The sequence below is a fragment of the Sus scrofa genome, chromosome 6 (assembly GCF_054392235.1).
Source record: "Sus scrofa isolate SSC_HxYL_T2T_F1_AM1 chromosome 6, Sscrofa_HxYL_maternal_Yorkshire_Landrace_v2.0, whole genome shotgun sequence".
NCBI classification, from domain to species: domain Eukaryota; kingdom Metazoa; phylum Chordata; class Mammalia; order Artiodactyla; family Suidae; genus Sus; species Sus scrofa.
The window spans coordinates 121,399,062-121,416,972 of NC_139388.1; the positions used below are offsets into that span (position 1 = coordinate 121,399,062).

General features: G+C 35.2%; 1 protein-coding gene across 2 annotated transcripts in view; it reads right to left on the reverse strand.

Moving 5' to 3' along the window:
• The window catches only part of CCDC178 (coiled-coil domain containing 178), a 452,566-nt gene that overhangs the window by 139,983 nt on the left and 294,672 nt on the right, over nt 1–17,911 (reverse strand). For both annotated transcript variants that reach the window (XM_084964434.1, XM_084964435.1), the window contains one exon: nt 15,144–15,293. In XM_084964434.1, coding sequence (XP_084820560.1) covers nt 15,144–15,293 — 150 coding nt within the window. The remainder of the gene's footprint in view (nt 1–15,143; nt 15,294–17,911) is intronic.

A 17,911-nucleotide genomic window follows, 5' to 3' on the forward strand; every position in this document is an offset into this window, starting at 1 on the left:
ACTGCAGTTCTTGGAGGACATCCTGGGAAAACGGGTGAATGTGGCTTGTTGTGAGGGAAGGACATTGAAAGCAAAGCTCTCAGGAATATTCAGCAGCTATGCCTTTCTATGGAGGTGGCCATTTTGGGAAAACCTGGCGCCACCTGTCAGTCAGCACTGATAAGCCCCAGGGCAAACAACAACGCAGGTGGGATCAGAGCCCTGCCCCTCAGTAAATAGGCTGCCTAAAGACCCCTCAGGCACTGAGCCACCTCTAATCTGATCCCAGAGACAAAACCCCACCCACAAGAGGGATTAGAATCAGCTCCACCTACCAGTGGGCAGGCATCAGCCCTTCCCATCAGGAAGCCTACAGCAAGCCCCCGTACTGACTTCAGCCACAAGGGAGGCAGACACCAGAAGTAGGAGAGGCTATACAACTCTATTATCTGAAAAAGGTCACCACACCAAAAACCTATAAAAATGAAAAGACAAAGAACTATAACTCAGAGGAGGGAGAAAAGAAAAAAACCCAGAAAATCAGCTAAGTGATGAGAAGATTCTCAGACTCCAGGAAAAAGACTTTAGACTGTTGATGCTGAAGATGATGCAAGACACTGGAAATAAACTGAGGCAAAGATGGAATTTACATGAGCAAAGAGATACAAGATATAAAACTTAAACAAGAATAGATGCAAAATACAATAACTGAAATAAAAAACTCACTAGAAGCAGTTAACAGTGGAATACAGGAGGCAGAAGAATGAATAAGCAAGGTGGAGGATAGATTAGTAGAAATTACAAAAGCTGAACAGAAAAAAAGAAAAAAGATTGAAAACAAATGAAGAGAGTCTCAGAGAACTCTGGGACAACATTAAATGCACCAACATCCGTATTATAGGGGTGCCAGAAGGAGAAGAGAGAGGGAAGGAGATATAAAAAATATTCCAAGAGATAATAGCTGAAAAATTCCCTATCATGGGAAAGGAACGACTCACTCAAATCCAGGAAGCACAACGAGTACCATATAAAATAAAATCAAGGAGGAATATACAGAGACACATACTAATCAAACTAACCAAAATTAAAGACAAAGAGAAAATCTTGAAAGCAGCTAGGGAAAAGAAACAAGTAACATACAAGGAAACCCCAATAAGGTTATTGGCAGATTTTTCAGCAGAAACTCTGCAGGCCAGAAGGGAGTGGCATGATATACTTAATGTGATGAAAGTAAAAATCCTCCAGCCAAGATTCCTTACCCAGCAAGTCTCTCTCTCTTTCAGATTTGAAGGAGAAATCAAAACCTTCACAGATAAGTAAAAGCTGAGAGAATTCAGCAACACTAAACCAGCCTTACAACAAATACTAAAGGAACTTCTCTAGGCAGAAAAGAAAAGACAGCAACAGGAAACAAAAATACCACACATGACATGGCTAACCAGTAAAGGTATATATACAGTAAAGATATGAAATCATCCATTCACTATTATACCACCAAAATCAGAAATGATGAGAAGAGGTGGGTACAAATGCAGGACTCTGGAAATGAACTAGCAATTAAGAGAACAACTTAAAACAATCTCATATACATATAGACTCATATCAAAATTTCAGAATAACTGCAAATCAAAAATCTACAATTGATACACAAACAAAGAAAAATCAACTCAAATACAACACTAAAGATAGTCATCAAACCAGAAGAGGACAGACAAAGAGAAGAAGGGAAGAAAAAGAGCAACAAAAACAAATCCAAAGCAATGAATAAAGTGGCAATAAGAACATACATATCAATAATTACCTTAAATGTTAATGGACGAAACACCCCAACCAAAAGACATAGACTGGCTGAATGGATACAAAAGCAAGATCCATACATATGCTGTCTTCAAGAGACCCACTTCACTTCTAGGGACACATACAAATTGAAAGTGAGAGGATGGAAGAAAATATTTCATGCGAACAGGAATCAAAAGAAAGCTGGAGTAGCAATACTCATATCAGATAAAATAGACATTAAAATGAAGACTATTTTAAGAGACAAAGAAGGTCATTACATAATGATCAAAGGATCAACCCAAGAAGAATTTATAACAATTTTAAATATCTACACACCCAACATAGGTTCACCACAATTTATAAGGCAATCGCTAACAACATTAAAAGGACAAATCAACAATAAAACACCCCACTTATAGCAATGGACAGATCACCCAAACAGAAAATCAATAAGGGAACACAGGCCCTGAATGAAGCATTAGACCAGGAGGACTTAGTAGATATTTATAGGACATTCCATCCAAAAGCAACAGAAATACACATTCTTCTCAAGTGCACATGGAACATTCTCTAAGATTGATCACATTCTCAGAAACAAATCCAACCTTGGTAACTTTAATAAAATTGAAATCATAGCAAGCATCTTTTCCAACCACAATGCTATATGACTGGAAATCAACAATAAGGAAAAATCTGCAAAAAACACTAACACGTGGAGACTAAACAACATGCCATTAAACAACCAATGGATCACTGAAGAAATCAAAAAGGAAATTAAAAAATACCTACAAGCAAATGACAACAAAGATATGACACTCCAAAACCCATGGGATGAAGCAAAATCCACTCTAAGAGGAAAGTTTATAGCAATACAAGCCCACCTCAGGAAACTAGAAAAAGCGCAAATAAATAAGCTAACTTTACATCTAAAGTAGCTCAAGAGAGAAGAACAGACAAGACCTAAAGTTAGTAGAAGGAAAGAAATCGTAAAGATCAGAGCAGAAATCAATGAAATAGAAACAAAGAAAATGATGGAAAAGATCAATGAAATGAAAAGCTGGTTCTTTGAAAAGATCAACAAAATTGATAAACCCTTAGCCAGACCTATCAAGAAAAAAAGAGAGGACACAAATCAATAAAATTAGAAATTAAAAAGGAGAAGTAACAACGGACATCACAGAAATACAAAGGATCATGAGACTACCATATGCAACTATATGCCAATAAAATGGAAAAACTAGAAGAAATGGACAAATCCTTAGAAAAGTGTAATCTTCCAAGACTAAACCAGGATGAAATAGGAAAGATGAATGGACCCATCACAAGAACTGAAATTGAAACTGTGATGAAAAAGCTTCCAACAAACAAAAGTCCAGGACCAGATGGCTTCACAGGTGAATTCTATCTAACATTTAGAGAAGAGCTAACATCTATCCTTCTGAAACTATTTCAAAAAATTGCAGAGGAAGGGATACTCCCAAATTTATTCTATGAGGCCACCATCACCCTGATACCAAAACCAGACAAAGATTCCACAAACAAAGAAAACTACAGGCCACTTTCACTGGTGAACATCGATGCAAAAAATCCTCAACAAAATACTAGCAAACCGCATCCAACAATACATTAAAAGGATTGTACATCATGATCAAGTGGGATTTATCCCAGGGATGAAAGGGTTCTTAATATCTGCAAATCCATCAGTGTGATACACTACATTAACAAACTGAAGAATAAAAACCATATGTTCCTCTCAATAGATGCAGAAAAAGCCTTTGACAAAATCCAACACTCATTTCTGATAAAAACCCTTCAGAAAGTGGGCATAGCAGGAACCTACCTCAACATAATAAAGGCCATATATGACAAACCCACAGTGAAAATCATTCTCAATGGTGAAAAGCTGAAAGAATTCCTGCTGAGATCAGGAACAAGACAAGGATGTCCGCTCTCGCCACTACTCTTCAACATCGTTTTGGAAGTCCTAGCCTCAGCAATCAGAGAAGTAAAAGAGATAAAAGGAATCCAGATTGTAAAGGAAGAAGTAAAACTATCCCTATCTACAGATGACATGATATTATACCTAGAGAATCCTAAAGACTCTACCAGAAAACTGTTAGAGCTCATCCATGAATTTGGCAAATTTGCAGGATGCAAAATTAATACACAGAAATTGATGGCTTTTGTATACACTAACAATGAAAGAGCAGAAAGAGAAATTAGGGAAGCAATCCCATTTACTGTCACATTCAAAAGAATAAAATACCTAGGAGTAAACCTACCTAAAGAGACAAAAGACCTGCACTCTCCAAACTATAAGACATTGATGAAAGAAATCAAAGATGACATAAATAGATGGAAAGATATACCATGCTTGTGGATTGGAAGAATTAATATTATCAAAATGACTTTACTACCTAAGGCAATATACAGATTCAATGCAATCCCTATCAAATTACCAAGGACAATTTTCACAGAACTTGAACAAGATACTTTAAAATTTGTTTGGAAACACAAAAGACCCAGAATAGCCAAAGATAATCTGAAAAAGAAAAATGGAGCTGGAGGAATCAGGCTCCCTGACTTCAGACTATACTGCAAAGCAACAGTCATCAAAACCGTATGGTATTGGCACAAAGACAGAAATATAGATCAGTGGAACAGTATAGAAAGCCCAGAATTAAACCCACGCACCCTCAGCCAACTAATCTATGACAAAGGAGGCAAGAATATACAATGGAGAAAGGACAGCCTGATCAATAATTGGTGCTGGGAAAACTGGACAGCCACATGGAAAAGAATGAAATTAGAACACTCCCTAACACCATACACAAAAATAAACTCAAAAGGTATAAGACCAGACAGTATAAAACTCTTAGAGGAAAACATAGGCTAAACACTCTCTGACATAAACCACAGCAACATCTTCTCAGATCCACCTCTTAGACTATTGACAAGAAAAACAAAAATAAACAAATGGGACCTACTCAAACTTCAAAGTTTCTGCACAGCAAAGGAAACCCTAAACAAAATGAAAAGACAACCCACAGAATGGGAGAAAATCTTTGCAAGTGATTCGACTGACAAGGGATTAATCTCCAAAATTTATAAACACATTCTGCAGCTCCATACCAAAAATCAAACAACCCCATCAAAAAATGGGCAGAAGATCTAAAAAGACAGTTCTCCAAAGAAGACATATAGATGGCCGAGAAACACATGAAATGATGTTCCACATCACTCATTATTAGAAAAATGCAAATCATAACCGCTATGAGGTACCACCTTACACCAGCCAGAATGGCCATCATCCAAAAGTCTACAAACAATAAGTGCTGGAGAGGGTGTGGAGAAAAAGGAACACTAGTACACTGTTGGTGGGATTGTACATTGGTGCAACCCCTGTGGAAAGCAGTATGGAGAGTCCTCAGAAAGCTAAGCATAGAACGACCATTTGATCCTGCAATCCCACTCCTGGGCATCTACCCAGAGAAAACCATGACTCGCAAAGACATATGTACTCCAGTGTTCATTGCAGCACTCTTTTCAATAGCCAAGACATGGAAACAACCTACATGTCCATAAACAGAGGAGTGGATCAAGAAGAGGTGGTACATATACACAATGGAATATTACTCAGCCATTAAAAGGAATGAAATACCAGAATTTTTAGCAACATGGATGGACCTAGAAATTATCATGCTAAGTGAAGTCAGCCATACAATGAGACTCCAACATCCAAGGCTTTCACTGACATGTGGAATCTGAAAAAAGGACAGACTGAAATTCTTTGCAGAACAGATGCTGACTCACAGACACTGAAAAACTTATGGTCTCCAGCGGAGACAGTTTGAGGGGTGAGGGTATGTGCTTGGGCTGTGGGATGGAAATCCTGTGAAATCAGATTGTTATGATCATTATACAACTACAGATGTGATAAATTCATTTGAGTAATAAAAAAATTTTTTAAAAATAAAAAATTTTAAAAATAAAGTAATTATTGACAGGGGTGTACTTTTTATTAATTGTTTTCTGGCTGTTTTTGTAGTTATTCCCTGTCCCTTTTTTCTTCTGCTCTCTTTCCTGGTGGTTGTTGACTTTTTTTTTTTTTTTTGTCTTTTCTGTCTTTTTAGGGCCACACCCATGGCATATGGAAGTTCCCAGGCTAGGGGTCTATTCAGAGCTGTTGCTGCTGGCCTATGCCATAGCTACAGCAACACCAGATCCAAGCCATGTCTGCAACCTACACCAGAGCTCATGGCAACAGTGGATCCTTAACCAACTGAGTGAGGCCAGGGATCGAACCTACAACCTCATTGTTCCTAGTCAGATTCGCTTCTGCTGTGCCATGATGGGAACTCCGGAGAACTTTTTTTAGTCTTATGTTTAAATTCCTTTCTCATTCTCCTTTGTGTATCTACCATAGGTTTCTAACGTGTGGTTACTGTGAGGTTCATATATAACATCTTATGTATGTAACATTTTAAGCTGATAGCAAGTTAAATTTTATTTTTTTATTATTTCTTTTTAATGAATTTTTTTACATTTATAGTTGTACAACAATCATCACAACCCAATATCATAGCATTTCCAGCAAGTTAAATTTTAAACTCATTCCAAAATTCTACATTTTTCCTCCCCACCTACATTATACTGGTGTTAATAAGGAACTGGGAGAATGCTATGCCTGCTTCCACTCACTGGTGCCAGCCAGGGAGCAGGAAAGTTCTGCAACTGCCTAGGCTCCACTGTCTTTAGCAAGCCATGACCACCCGCTCCTGAATGCCTGAGCAAGGCAGTGGGAGGGTACTGCATCCACGCATGCCCACCTGTGCTGGCAGGGTAGAGGGAGAGGGCAAAAATGGCATCTATTAATGCCTTCCAACTGTCCCCTGTCTTTCCAGCAGATGTTTTAAGATTAGTAAATTAATCCCCTTCATTAATAGTCTGGGAACTTGTCAAATTGCTGCTTTGGGGCTGGGTCCTGGGACATGTAAGACCACACCCAAGCCCTTTAAAAAGATAACCTCAGTTCTCTACAGCATTTTGGGTCCCTTGGATGTAAGCCCCATTGGTTTTCTCAGCCAGACATTCAGAGAGCTTGTCTCTCCAGAGAAGGTCCCAAAATTTGGGGTGCCTCATGTGGGGCACAAACCCCTCACTCCTCTAGGATAAGCTCCATTCTTTTGTGAGATCCCTCCTTGTTAGGGGTCACCACACTTGGGGTGGGGTTTTTGGCAAGATTAGGTCTCAGCATCTTATATTCATCTCAAGTTTTGTCCTTTGTTGTGGAGGAGTAGTTCAGCTACTTTTTCGGAGAGAAGTGTTCCATACATAGCTGTATATTTGGTGTGTCCTTGAGAGGAGATGAGTTCAGGATCTTCTGATGCCATCATCTTGGACTGCCCTCCCCACAGCCACTTATTAACAAACACATAAAGGGTCAGATTCAGGTAAATTTCTTTTTGAGGTTTTCTTTTGAGATAATGCTACTTAACTTGGGTGCACTTTAAGAAAACAGAAGAAATATAACTTGTGACCTAGTGCCTAGTTAAGGAAATACAAAACAATTGAGTAACTTCTTCCTTACTAGGAAAATAATTTATATACAGGTATACATAGACTATGGTGAAGTTAAGTACAATTCACTTTATACAAAATATGTTCTCTGAAACTGTGTGTAATAAATAAAATCCTATTTAATTGTGTCATAACTGAAGTGACTGTGGATTCCTTGGAATTACTTTAAAATTGTAATGTGGAGATGCCAGATCCCATCAAATAAATTAGTGAATATTTTCATGGCATGTATCATTCTTATTGCCATCTTCTCTGTGAAATTTTAAAGATTCTTCTTCATAAAGTTTTGAATAACATATTTCTTTGCCCCCTCCTTTTTTTTAAGGGCTGCACCTGGGGCATAATGGAAGTTCCCAGGCTAGGGGTCAAATCAGAGCTGCAGCTGCTGGCCTATACCACAGCCACAGCAATGTGGGATCCGAGATGCATCTGTAATCTACATCGCAGTTCATGGCAACATTGGATCCTTAACTCCCTATGTGAGGCCAGGGATCGAACCCACATCCTCATGGATACAAATCAGGTTCGTATCCCAATGAGTCACAACCGGAACTCCCCAATAACATATTTCATGTTAGGATTATTTCTAAGAAAATTTTGCTTGTTATATCTATTGTGAATGGAGTCTTTTTATAAATATATATGTTACAATTGGGGTTTTAGGTATAAGATTTGGATATAACTCTGAATAATCCCTGTGTCCCTGTTAAGTCTATCTCTTATTCCATATTATATAGATGTGTATATATGCGATTTTCTACTCTGTAATCTTCTGTCAGCTTTACCTGGCCAATTAGGTGTTTGCCCATTGCTCTACTGCTTACAGTATCTTCATGTTTTCTAACTGATTACCATAATGTCACTATTACCCTACATTTACGTCCTCTCTCCCCATGTTCTCGGGTTGCATCAACTACTTAATATGTATTATAGACTTGAAGGTCTTTTGTAATAGTATGGCCACACCAAGATTTGGTACAAGTAGGAGATGTATATTTATCTAAAAATAATAATAATATCAGTAGTTATATCCTCCATATGCAGAATATAGTTTGTGGAAAATCATTATAGATGCTTTATTTGTAAAATCTGTATTTATGTTTCATAATGTTCTTAAGAAAATTAAGTAAGATTAAACACTAAGACTTGCAAAGTGCCTAGCACATAGGAAGTGTTTCACATATGTTAACTATTTCTACATATTTTTTATAGCAATCCTACTAAGGACATACTATTATTCCCATTTTTCAGAAGCTCAGAGGGATTCAGTAAGGTTTCCATAGATATTCCTTCTCACTTTTAGTGAGAGTAAAACTCTGAAGAAAGAAGTTACCTAAAGAAAACATTTACTATATGAATATGTATTTCATATTAATACTTATGTTAATAAATGATTATATGATATAGTTCTCAGATTTGTGGAAAGACGATTACAAGAGCATTTCTTTCAAATATTTATGTAATTATGATGCATACATGGTGTTCAAAACTAAAAAAAAAAATTGTTATACTGATACTACCACAAAATTGCAAATCAATTGCAGTGGTAAGTCATGCATTAGACAAGCCTAAGTAGAAAATATATCTATCATAGGAGGTGCATACAATGAACACTTTACTTGTTCTATTGAAATTCTTTTAAAATGGTTTTTGAATGATAAAAACTATTATTTCATTTTATAGCTACACAATGGCCTTAAAAAGTCAGGGTTCTTGGAAAAGAAGTAAAACTGTCATTGTTTGCAGACAACATGATATTATACACAGAAAAATTCTAAAGATTCTTACCCGAAAACTTCTAGAGCTCATCAATAATTTTGGTAAAGTTGCAGGATACAAATTAAAACACAGAAATTTCTTGCAATCCTATACACTAATAACAAAATATCAGAAGGAGAAATTAAGGATACAATTCCATTTACCATCACATCAAATAGAATAAAATACTTAGGAATAAACCTATCTAAAGAGGAAAGAGACCTACACTCTTAAAACTATTAGACATTAATGAAGGAAATTGAAGGTGATAGAAACAGATGGAAAGAAATACCATGTTCTTGGATTGGATGAATCAACATTGTCAAAATGACTATACTACCAAGGCAACCAACAGATTCAGTGAAATACTTATCAAACCACGAATGGCAATTTTCCCAGAAATAGAACAAAAAAGTCTTAAAATTTGTATGGAAACACAAAGGATCTTGAATTGCCAAAGCAATCTTGAGAAAGAAAAAAATGGGACTGGAGGAATCAGGCTCCCTGACTTGAGACTATACTACAAAGCTACAGTCATCATAATGGAATGGTACTAGCTCCAAAACAGAAATACAGATCAGTGGAACAGCCCAGAAAGCCCAGAAATAAACCCAAGGACCTATGGCCAATGAATCCATGATAAAGGAGGCAAAAATATACAATGGAGAAAAAACAGTCCCTTCAGTAAGTGGTACTGGAAAAGCCAGACAGATACATGTAAAAGAATGAAATCAGAACATTCTCTAACACCATACAAAAAATAAACTCAAAATAGATTAAGAACCTAAATATAAGGCTGGATACTATACAATTCCTAGAGGAAAACATAGGCAGAACACTCTCTGACAAAAACCACAGAAATATCTTTTGGGATCCACCTCCCAGGGTAATGAAAATAAAAACAACATAAACAAATGAGAGGGACCTAATTAAACTTAAAATATTTTGCACAGCAAAGGAAACTGTAAACAAAAAGACAACCCCAAAAATGGGAGAAAATCTTTGCAAATGACGCAACTAAAAGGGGATTAATCTCCAAAATATATAAACATCTCCTACAGCTTTATATCAAAAAACAAACAACCAGATCAAAAAATTAGCAGAAGATCTAAATAAACATTTCTCCAAAGATGACATTCAAATGGCCAAAACCCACAAGAAGATGCTCAATATCACTAATTATTAGAGAAAGAGACCCTAATATATAGAAAGAGTTTTAGTCATAGGAATAGTGATAAACATATGATGTTCAATTATATATATACTTATATGTATATCATATGTTTATCAGTTTATACATATATATATATATATATATAGTGAACCTTTGAACAACATGATTGTGAATTGTGAGTGTGTGTACATGCGCTCATACACCAAGTCCAAAGAAAGGAAGGCAGAAATACTGACAGGTCATTACATAGCTGTTGTGGGCACAAACTATTTTAAAATTATGGTTTTCCTAGCAAATAAATGAAATTCTATTTACACTGAAACAAGCACATAAAAATCACCAAAACCTATTTTTAATAAATGCAAGATAACAAGCCATACAAAATGGTTGTAAGAATGATAATTGAAACAGCTTTCACATTTTTTTAGGAAAATAATTTTGTTTACTGCTAGAATTGACTTTACCTCCCCACCAAATCAACATAAATTGAGTTTTAGAGGAAAACCACATTTGAAAACTGAAAGAGGGAAGAGAAAGTGCTAGTGAGATCTCTGAATGATATAACATTTTTGAGAAATTGTGATGAAAACGTCCACTGAGGCCAAGGCGATACAGATGAAATAGCAAAAAATTTAGGATTTGTCCTTTGTTTAGGTGATGAGAGGATGCTGTTGGGTTTGTATTCATTATCTGGTTTATTCTAGGAAAGACTCTCTTGGCCTCTGGAGATCACAACCTTCAGCATGGAAACAGGAGGTGCCTATTCCTGTTCCATTTTATTCTATCTTTGTTGGCATAATGGATGACTAGCAATTTATTTTGAATAACTGAATGAATGAATGACTCAGGTGTTTGAATTCTGTGAGGTCCATAAGTATCTCTTAGAGCTCCAGAGCAGTTCTCTAATTCATGGCTCTACATGATTTCTTCACAAGCTCAGGTCACTTAGAGAGGATGCTCCAGTGTGAGCATATCCACGGCAGTTACTCATTGTTTCTCAGTTACTGGTCCTCTCAAACTTTGGAAAAAATATCACAGTGAAGGCTCATTTAATGTCTCAGCCTAAGTTAAGGCAACTGTGTCCGAGGCCAATTTTTCTTCTAATTCACTGAATACATGTTAAATCCCTGAGCCACTCTGGCCTTAAGGTTCCTCATCTGTAAAACAATCTTCTAAGGAGATGAGTAAAATTTCTAAATCCTAGTCAAAAAGTTTTATAATTTAAGAGTTGTGAAACCTATCTCTAATCCTTATGGGAATTAAATCATTTCTAATTAGGTAGTTTTTTTTTCCCACCAGAAAATCATCACTGAAAAAGTGGCTTCAATTAAATGAAAGTACAAACACAATTAGTGACTCAAATAATCTATTTCAGTTGGATATGAGAGATATAATGTATAATTTATGTGGATATAATTTATGTGGTTTTTACATGCTTTAAAAACCTGATGAGACATGTATGTGATTGCTGAGTAATGTTACAGCAGAAATGGTATGGTTATAAAGTTATGATTATGGTTATGCCATGGTTATGAAGTGGTTGGATGTAGGAAAATCTGGAGTTTGATTCCCATCTCAGTCTTCCATGTGAAATACTCAATCTTAGTTCCATATCTTATACAGGAGATGATGATAATAAAAATAACAGAAAAATTCCCAGGATTACTGAGATAATGTTTGCAAGTTACATGGTATAGATACCTGGTCCACACAAGTGCTTGTTAAGCACTGACTGATTCTGTAATAATTTGTTTTCCCTTAGTATGAAAGCACTGAGAATTGAAACAGGGCAGAGATTAAGTTTTATGAGTGCTTTATAAAAAAATTAAAATAATTTTCACCAGTTTTGGAAGAGATCTTGTTTTCAGCCAACAGAATCTTCAAAATTTTCATGATTGCTTAGCTTGCCTTTCTTTGCAGGCCTGAAGAACTTGAGACAGCGATTAAAAATGAACACATGGTGATTCTATCAACTTACTCATAGGTTTTTTTTTTTTAAAGAAAATATAAAAATATATTGGAAAGGTTTCAGTGAGAATGATGAAAATGTACCTTTAAACATGGAAATACAACCTGATTCTGGTTATTTTTCCTTCATTCCTCTTTACTGTTATGTTAAATTATGAGATCTGAGAAGTTTCAGACTAGATTCTATTCTACCATTGCTCATTTACAGGGTTAATAAGAATTTGGTATAATGGTTTTTGTTTGTTTCTGATTTTTAAAAGGTAAAATATCCACCATTTCAAGTTTTAAATATACAGAAAAGTAACAGAAAACATGTGCAAAAGAAGCAGACATAATTCTACCACCAAAAGTAATTTACAACATTCTAAAATTTGAGCCATCTGTATATAAAATTGTGTTAAGGAAAGGGACATTACTTTTTTATATTTAATTTGTTTTACTCTTCCACGAACTTTCTTTGCTACTCTTGGTGTAAAAATACTCAGATGTAGAAAAATGTATAATTTGTGTAGAAAGAATAATACTCCCTAAACATGATAATTAAAATATAATTATTGACCAAGTTAAAAGGAATGTATGTTCAGAAGCAAAGGAATTATTCTGAAACAGGAAAAAAATACAAAACATTCCATTTTATCTGACAAGGAAATTCAACAAGGGAATCAGAGGCTTAGCAGTGCTTTTGTGTACCCAAAACTAAACTGGTCAAAGGAAATGCTGCAAGGAAATGTACTAAAATATTAAGGGGTTTTCTCAGTTTTGATGGCCAAATTCCATCCTGTAAGCAGTGCATTAGACGCTAATGACATACGATTTCTCACTGACAGATTTAACAGCATCAATAAGGCCTCTCTGTCCATTGCAGCAAATTGATCCTACATGACACTGACAAGGGCAGCCTGCACTTAATGACCTCCATCGCTGAAGGATGGAAATGAAAAATGATTGGAGGTACAAATAAATCTTTGAAAGTTTCCCTGAAACAGGTGTGCTAAAAGTGATTCGTTTGAAGGATCATCACAAACATAAACCCAATCTCCTAGCATGTCCCACTATCTGTTCATACGAGGGTCTCACTCCCTGGATCCTGAATCAGGATCAGCTTTAATTCCAAAAACAACATCAAGATAATTCAGTTCTTACTATGGAAATACTATGTACGGATCTTTCTTACAGGCATGAGTTTTTCCATCTGCCACCAAGAGATTCTACAAACTGATTAATAAATATACATGAAATTTGTTTCTTTCCTGGTTAGAAAAGGAAATACAGCATAGCCATTGATAATTTTATCCTCCTCTATTATCAACAACAGATTAAACATGTTTAAATTCAACTACAATGTCAAATGCATGAAGTGATTGGACAAAAGCTTCATGGATACACTACTGTCTTTTCTTTGATTCCTGCACGATGGTTTGAGGACACTAAGATTTTGACATGTAGTTGTGTTCTCAATGCTTTCCCAAACATATTTACTTCTTCTTCTTCATCTTTTTAGGGCCACACACACAGCATATGGAGGTTCCCAGGCTAGGGCTGAATTGAGCCATAGCTGCTCGCCTACGTCACAGCTATAGCAACACCAGATATAAGCTGCATCTGTGACCTATACCACAGCTCATGGCAAAGTCAGATCCTTAATCCACTGAGCGAGGCCAGGGATCAAACCTGCAGCCTCATGGATACTGGTCAGATTTGTTTCCACTGAGCCACAACAGGAACTCCACAGATTTACTTCTTGATCTACCTTCATCTTGCTACTACTTCATTACAAATTTTTAAGAGAAAAATACATACCCTCTCTCCCAATACATTTGGAAGCTTTAACTCCCAGGAGAGTAGATGAATGTGAAACAGTGTGTTTATGAGCAGCATACCAGATGAAAGTATAGTTACTTAACAATTGCATAGGAATTTTATTTTCAAAGTAACTATGGAATTCTCTTTTTCGTTCCTTACCAATTTTACAGATGAGAAAACTGAGGTCAGAAAGGGAAAATAATTTGCCAAGATCACTGAGCAAGTAATTAGTACAGCTTACACTCAAATGCTGGCCTTCTGTCCTCCCAATATTCCAAAATAATGAGGGATAAATATAGCACTGACATTCTAAACTAATTTATAGTATCGCACTCTGGGTGACATAGAAGAAAAGGATCCATTAGTGGTTTACTGGTTTTCATAGCTAGGTGAATTGTTAAAATATAATCCACGCCTCTTGTTTTTAAATTTTAAATTCTGAGATGAAACAAAGATTTAAAGGAAAATAACTTTTTTTGTCAATGAATAACTGGAGAAGAATAGAGAGAAAGTAGCTAAATTTTAACATGCTAGGAACAGGGCTTTCTCTACTTTTTGATTTGTGGCTTACTGTGTTTTTTACTTTTCCACTTTTAGTACTGTAGAAGATTTTATAAAATATGCCAGAATTTCCAGTGATTTCCAATGGCCAGAGAGAATCAATTCTTTATCCAAATTTCTAAATAAGCCTCATAATTAATAAGAAAATAGATATCAAAATAGGGAGCCCATACATTGTAAGGAAGAATTAAAGGTACATCATGGAAAGTTACCTACAGATAGAACTGAAATGTTGAAGTATATGATAATATATTTAGGTCTATGAACTACAAAACTCAGATAGTTCAGATCATAATAATTAAAAGCAAATTCATATAAAGTAGTGGATTAAAAACTATGTTTTTTCATTTCTCAAATACCTTTTCAAATTCAACTTCAAAAGGTTGATAAAAATATATAGCAATTTATAAAAAGAAAACATACCATTTGGTGGCAGATGAAGGACCACCATGACTTGGAGACCCTGTGACTGACACTTGTTACTTTTTATGGTACATATGTCAAGTAAATCATTATTTTTTAAAAAATGAGAAAAACCTACCTGTTTCATATCTCTAATTGAATCATCAAGTGACAGCTGTCTTTCAAACAGGCTGAAATAATTGTCCTTTACTGTTAAGAAAATAGTCTGTAATTGCTGATACTCTTGAGCTAGCTGTAGATTTTCTTCTAATGAATCATCTTGTACTTTCTAGAAGAAAAATATATATTTAATTAAAATCACTTTGTTTGAATTTTTACATCATTTGAATTATCTAAAAGTATTACATTACATATTACAAAAACTGTTTCCCCTAACACTCCTAACCTCCTTGTATTTAATAATTTTCTTTTTTTGGCTGCACCCATGGCATGTGGAAGTTCCTGAGCCAGGGATCAAACCTGCACCACAGCAGTGACAATGCCAGATCATCCTTAACCCGCTCAGCCACCAGGGAACTCCAATATTTTTCTTGTTTATGGAGGTGTTTTTTCTTTTTTGAACACTGATTCATCTGAGTCTGTCTGACTTTGGTTCCCTCTCTTTCACAGATTTCTCTCCACAATGCCTTGGGAAGTATGCAGTCCTAGGAGCATACTCAGCATTCCAGGAGACTTCTCATTCCCCATCCCTTTTCCTTTTCTCAAGCTCCAGTGCTGAAATAGGTATGAGACATTTGGAAGCTTAGAATCCTATTTCCAAGAGGTGCAGAGTGGTGGCACTCACAAAAAACATTCAAAACACAGAGAAGCAAAGAGTAAAAAGACAAGGAGCAAGGAACTCAATGTTTAGAAGCACCCAGAGAAAGCAATTATTTGTTACTGGTATACTTTCGCTATTACTTACTAAAGGCTAATCTGCTTCTGTGAGCAGTCAAGAACCTCTAAGACTCTCCATGACTAAACAAATACATGTCAAATCTAATACAAACCCCTTGGAATGTAACTTTTGCCAACATTACCCACTGGAAAATTATGGGCTATCATTTTAAATCTGATGTATGATTCAGTTTAGTTGCTGATTCTTTTCACATTTCTAGCATAGAAAAATAAACTTAGCTGCTTCAAAAATATAGAATTTTATCAACGGCCTTAAATATTTTCAAACCCGTTAATCTAGTAATTCAGCTTATGAAAATTTATTCAAAGCAAAAAGCTTTATTTGTCACATTATTTATAGTAGAAAAAAGTTTTCGAAGCACGTAATTGCAGATTAATCATGATGATGATTGAATAACTAGATATAAAAATAACCATTGTGAAGCAATTAAAAATGTTTCTTTGGAAAACTGCTATCACATTAAACCTTTAGTATAAATTGTTAAAAAATTTATTGCAGTATGAGAATGTGCACAGAGGAAATGTAATTCAGCTGAAAATTGCCTGTACAAATATTTCTGTATTTACACACTTGGAGATTTATTAAGGTCAACAAACATATTTCTCATGAAAACTTGGTATCTATATTGATCCTCAATGATTAATATTATGTCATAGGCATTCTTTAAAAAGCCTAAATGATGAACTGAAAATCATTTTAAGTGTTCCTGTCCTAATTCTGGCATAATCATTTAAAACTTTAGAAACTTCTATCTAAAAGAACCTGCTTAAAATAACAATTATCTTTTGGTAGAGGACAAACTGTCTGCAAATATTTTTCTCTGGGAGAGGTACTTATGAAAAGATGGTTACAATTTTTGTTGATATGTTAACCCTAAAATTAAAATCTAATCGTCAAGTGATTAACGTGAAACTTTAACACGATTAACGTGAAACTTTAACACGTTCCCCTGGAGGCAGGAGAAGAAATTATTTTGAGTGTTTTTTTTGTTGTTGTTGATTTAACATAAGCATGACACCTGAGATATTCTACTTCTCAATTACATATCTTTCAAGATGCAGGCTATTATGAATGTTGAAATTGAAAGGGGTGCTACAAAAGTTGTGGGATTTATTTTAAACCTATTTAATGGAACTTAATTGAGGATATATTTGGTACTTTATACTTTACTCTTTGTGTTCAGTTTTATTTCCAAGTGCATATACTTTCAATTTCTGTTTACTGTTTACTGTTTTATATACTGTTTACTGTTTTATATATCATGATTACTACAGATACCAAGAAACTGAACTGTATAGTTATGCCAATGAATCTTCACATCATCAGTCATGCTCCTTTACATTATTATTTCTCAGTAATGAATGTATAGAAGGATTTACCAATTCAGTACCTATTCCTGAAAGTCAGTGACCTTCATATGTGCAATGAAGTTTAAGTTTTTTAATTTTAAATAATGGTATTCTGCTGGCATTGAAAATTTTTTTTTATGTTTAACTATGGTTCCACCTCACAACTCTGACTGGTTTAATTTTAACCAATAGTGTTATAATATGCAATGCAACAAAGAGGGAATGATAATTATTGGTGGATATATGTCCAGGGTAAATAATGCTACCACTACTGGAGTTTCACAGCTAGCAGTAGATGATAATAAATAAGGGGGCACAAAAGTTGGAGTTGGCAATATAATAAAAGGGTGCGAAAAAAGAAGGAGCTGATAACAGAAGGAAGATGACTTTCAGATGCTTTTAAATTCAAATCCAGTTAAATCTTATCAGTAGAGTCTTTCTACTTAAGGTCTTGACTAAAGGAAAACTTGAAAAAAAATGTGTTCCTAAAGCCATTAAAGAAAATTTTATCACAATTTCTACAGGCCAAAATAACTGCACTCTGAGCTGATTTACAATATTATTTTATTCATTCATTCATTTACTCATTTTCATTCAATTGCTTTCTTCAAAAATTTTCAGTAACTACTATTAGCCAAG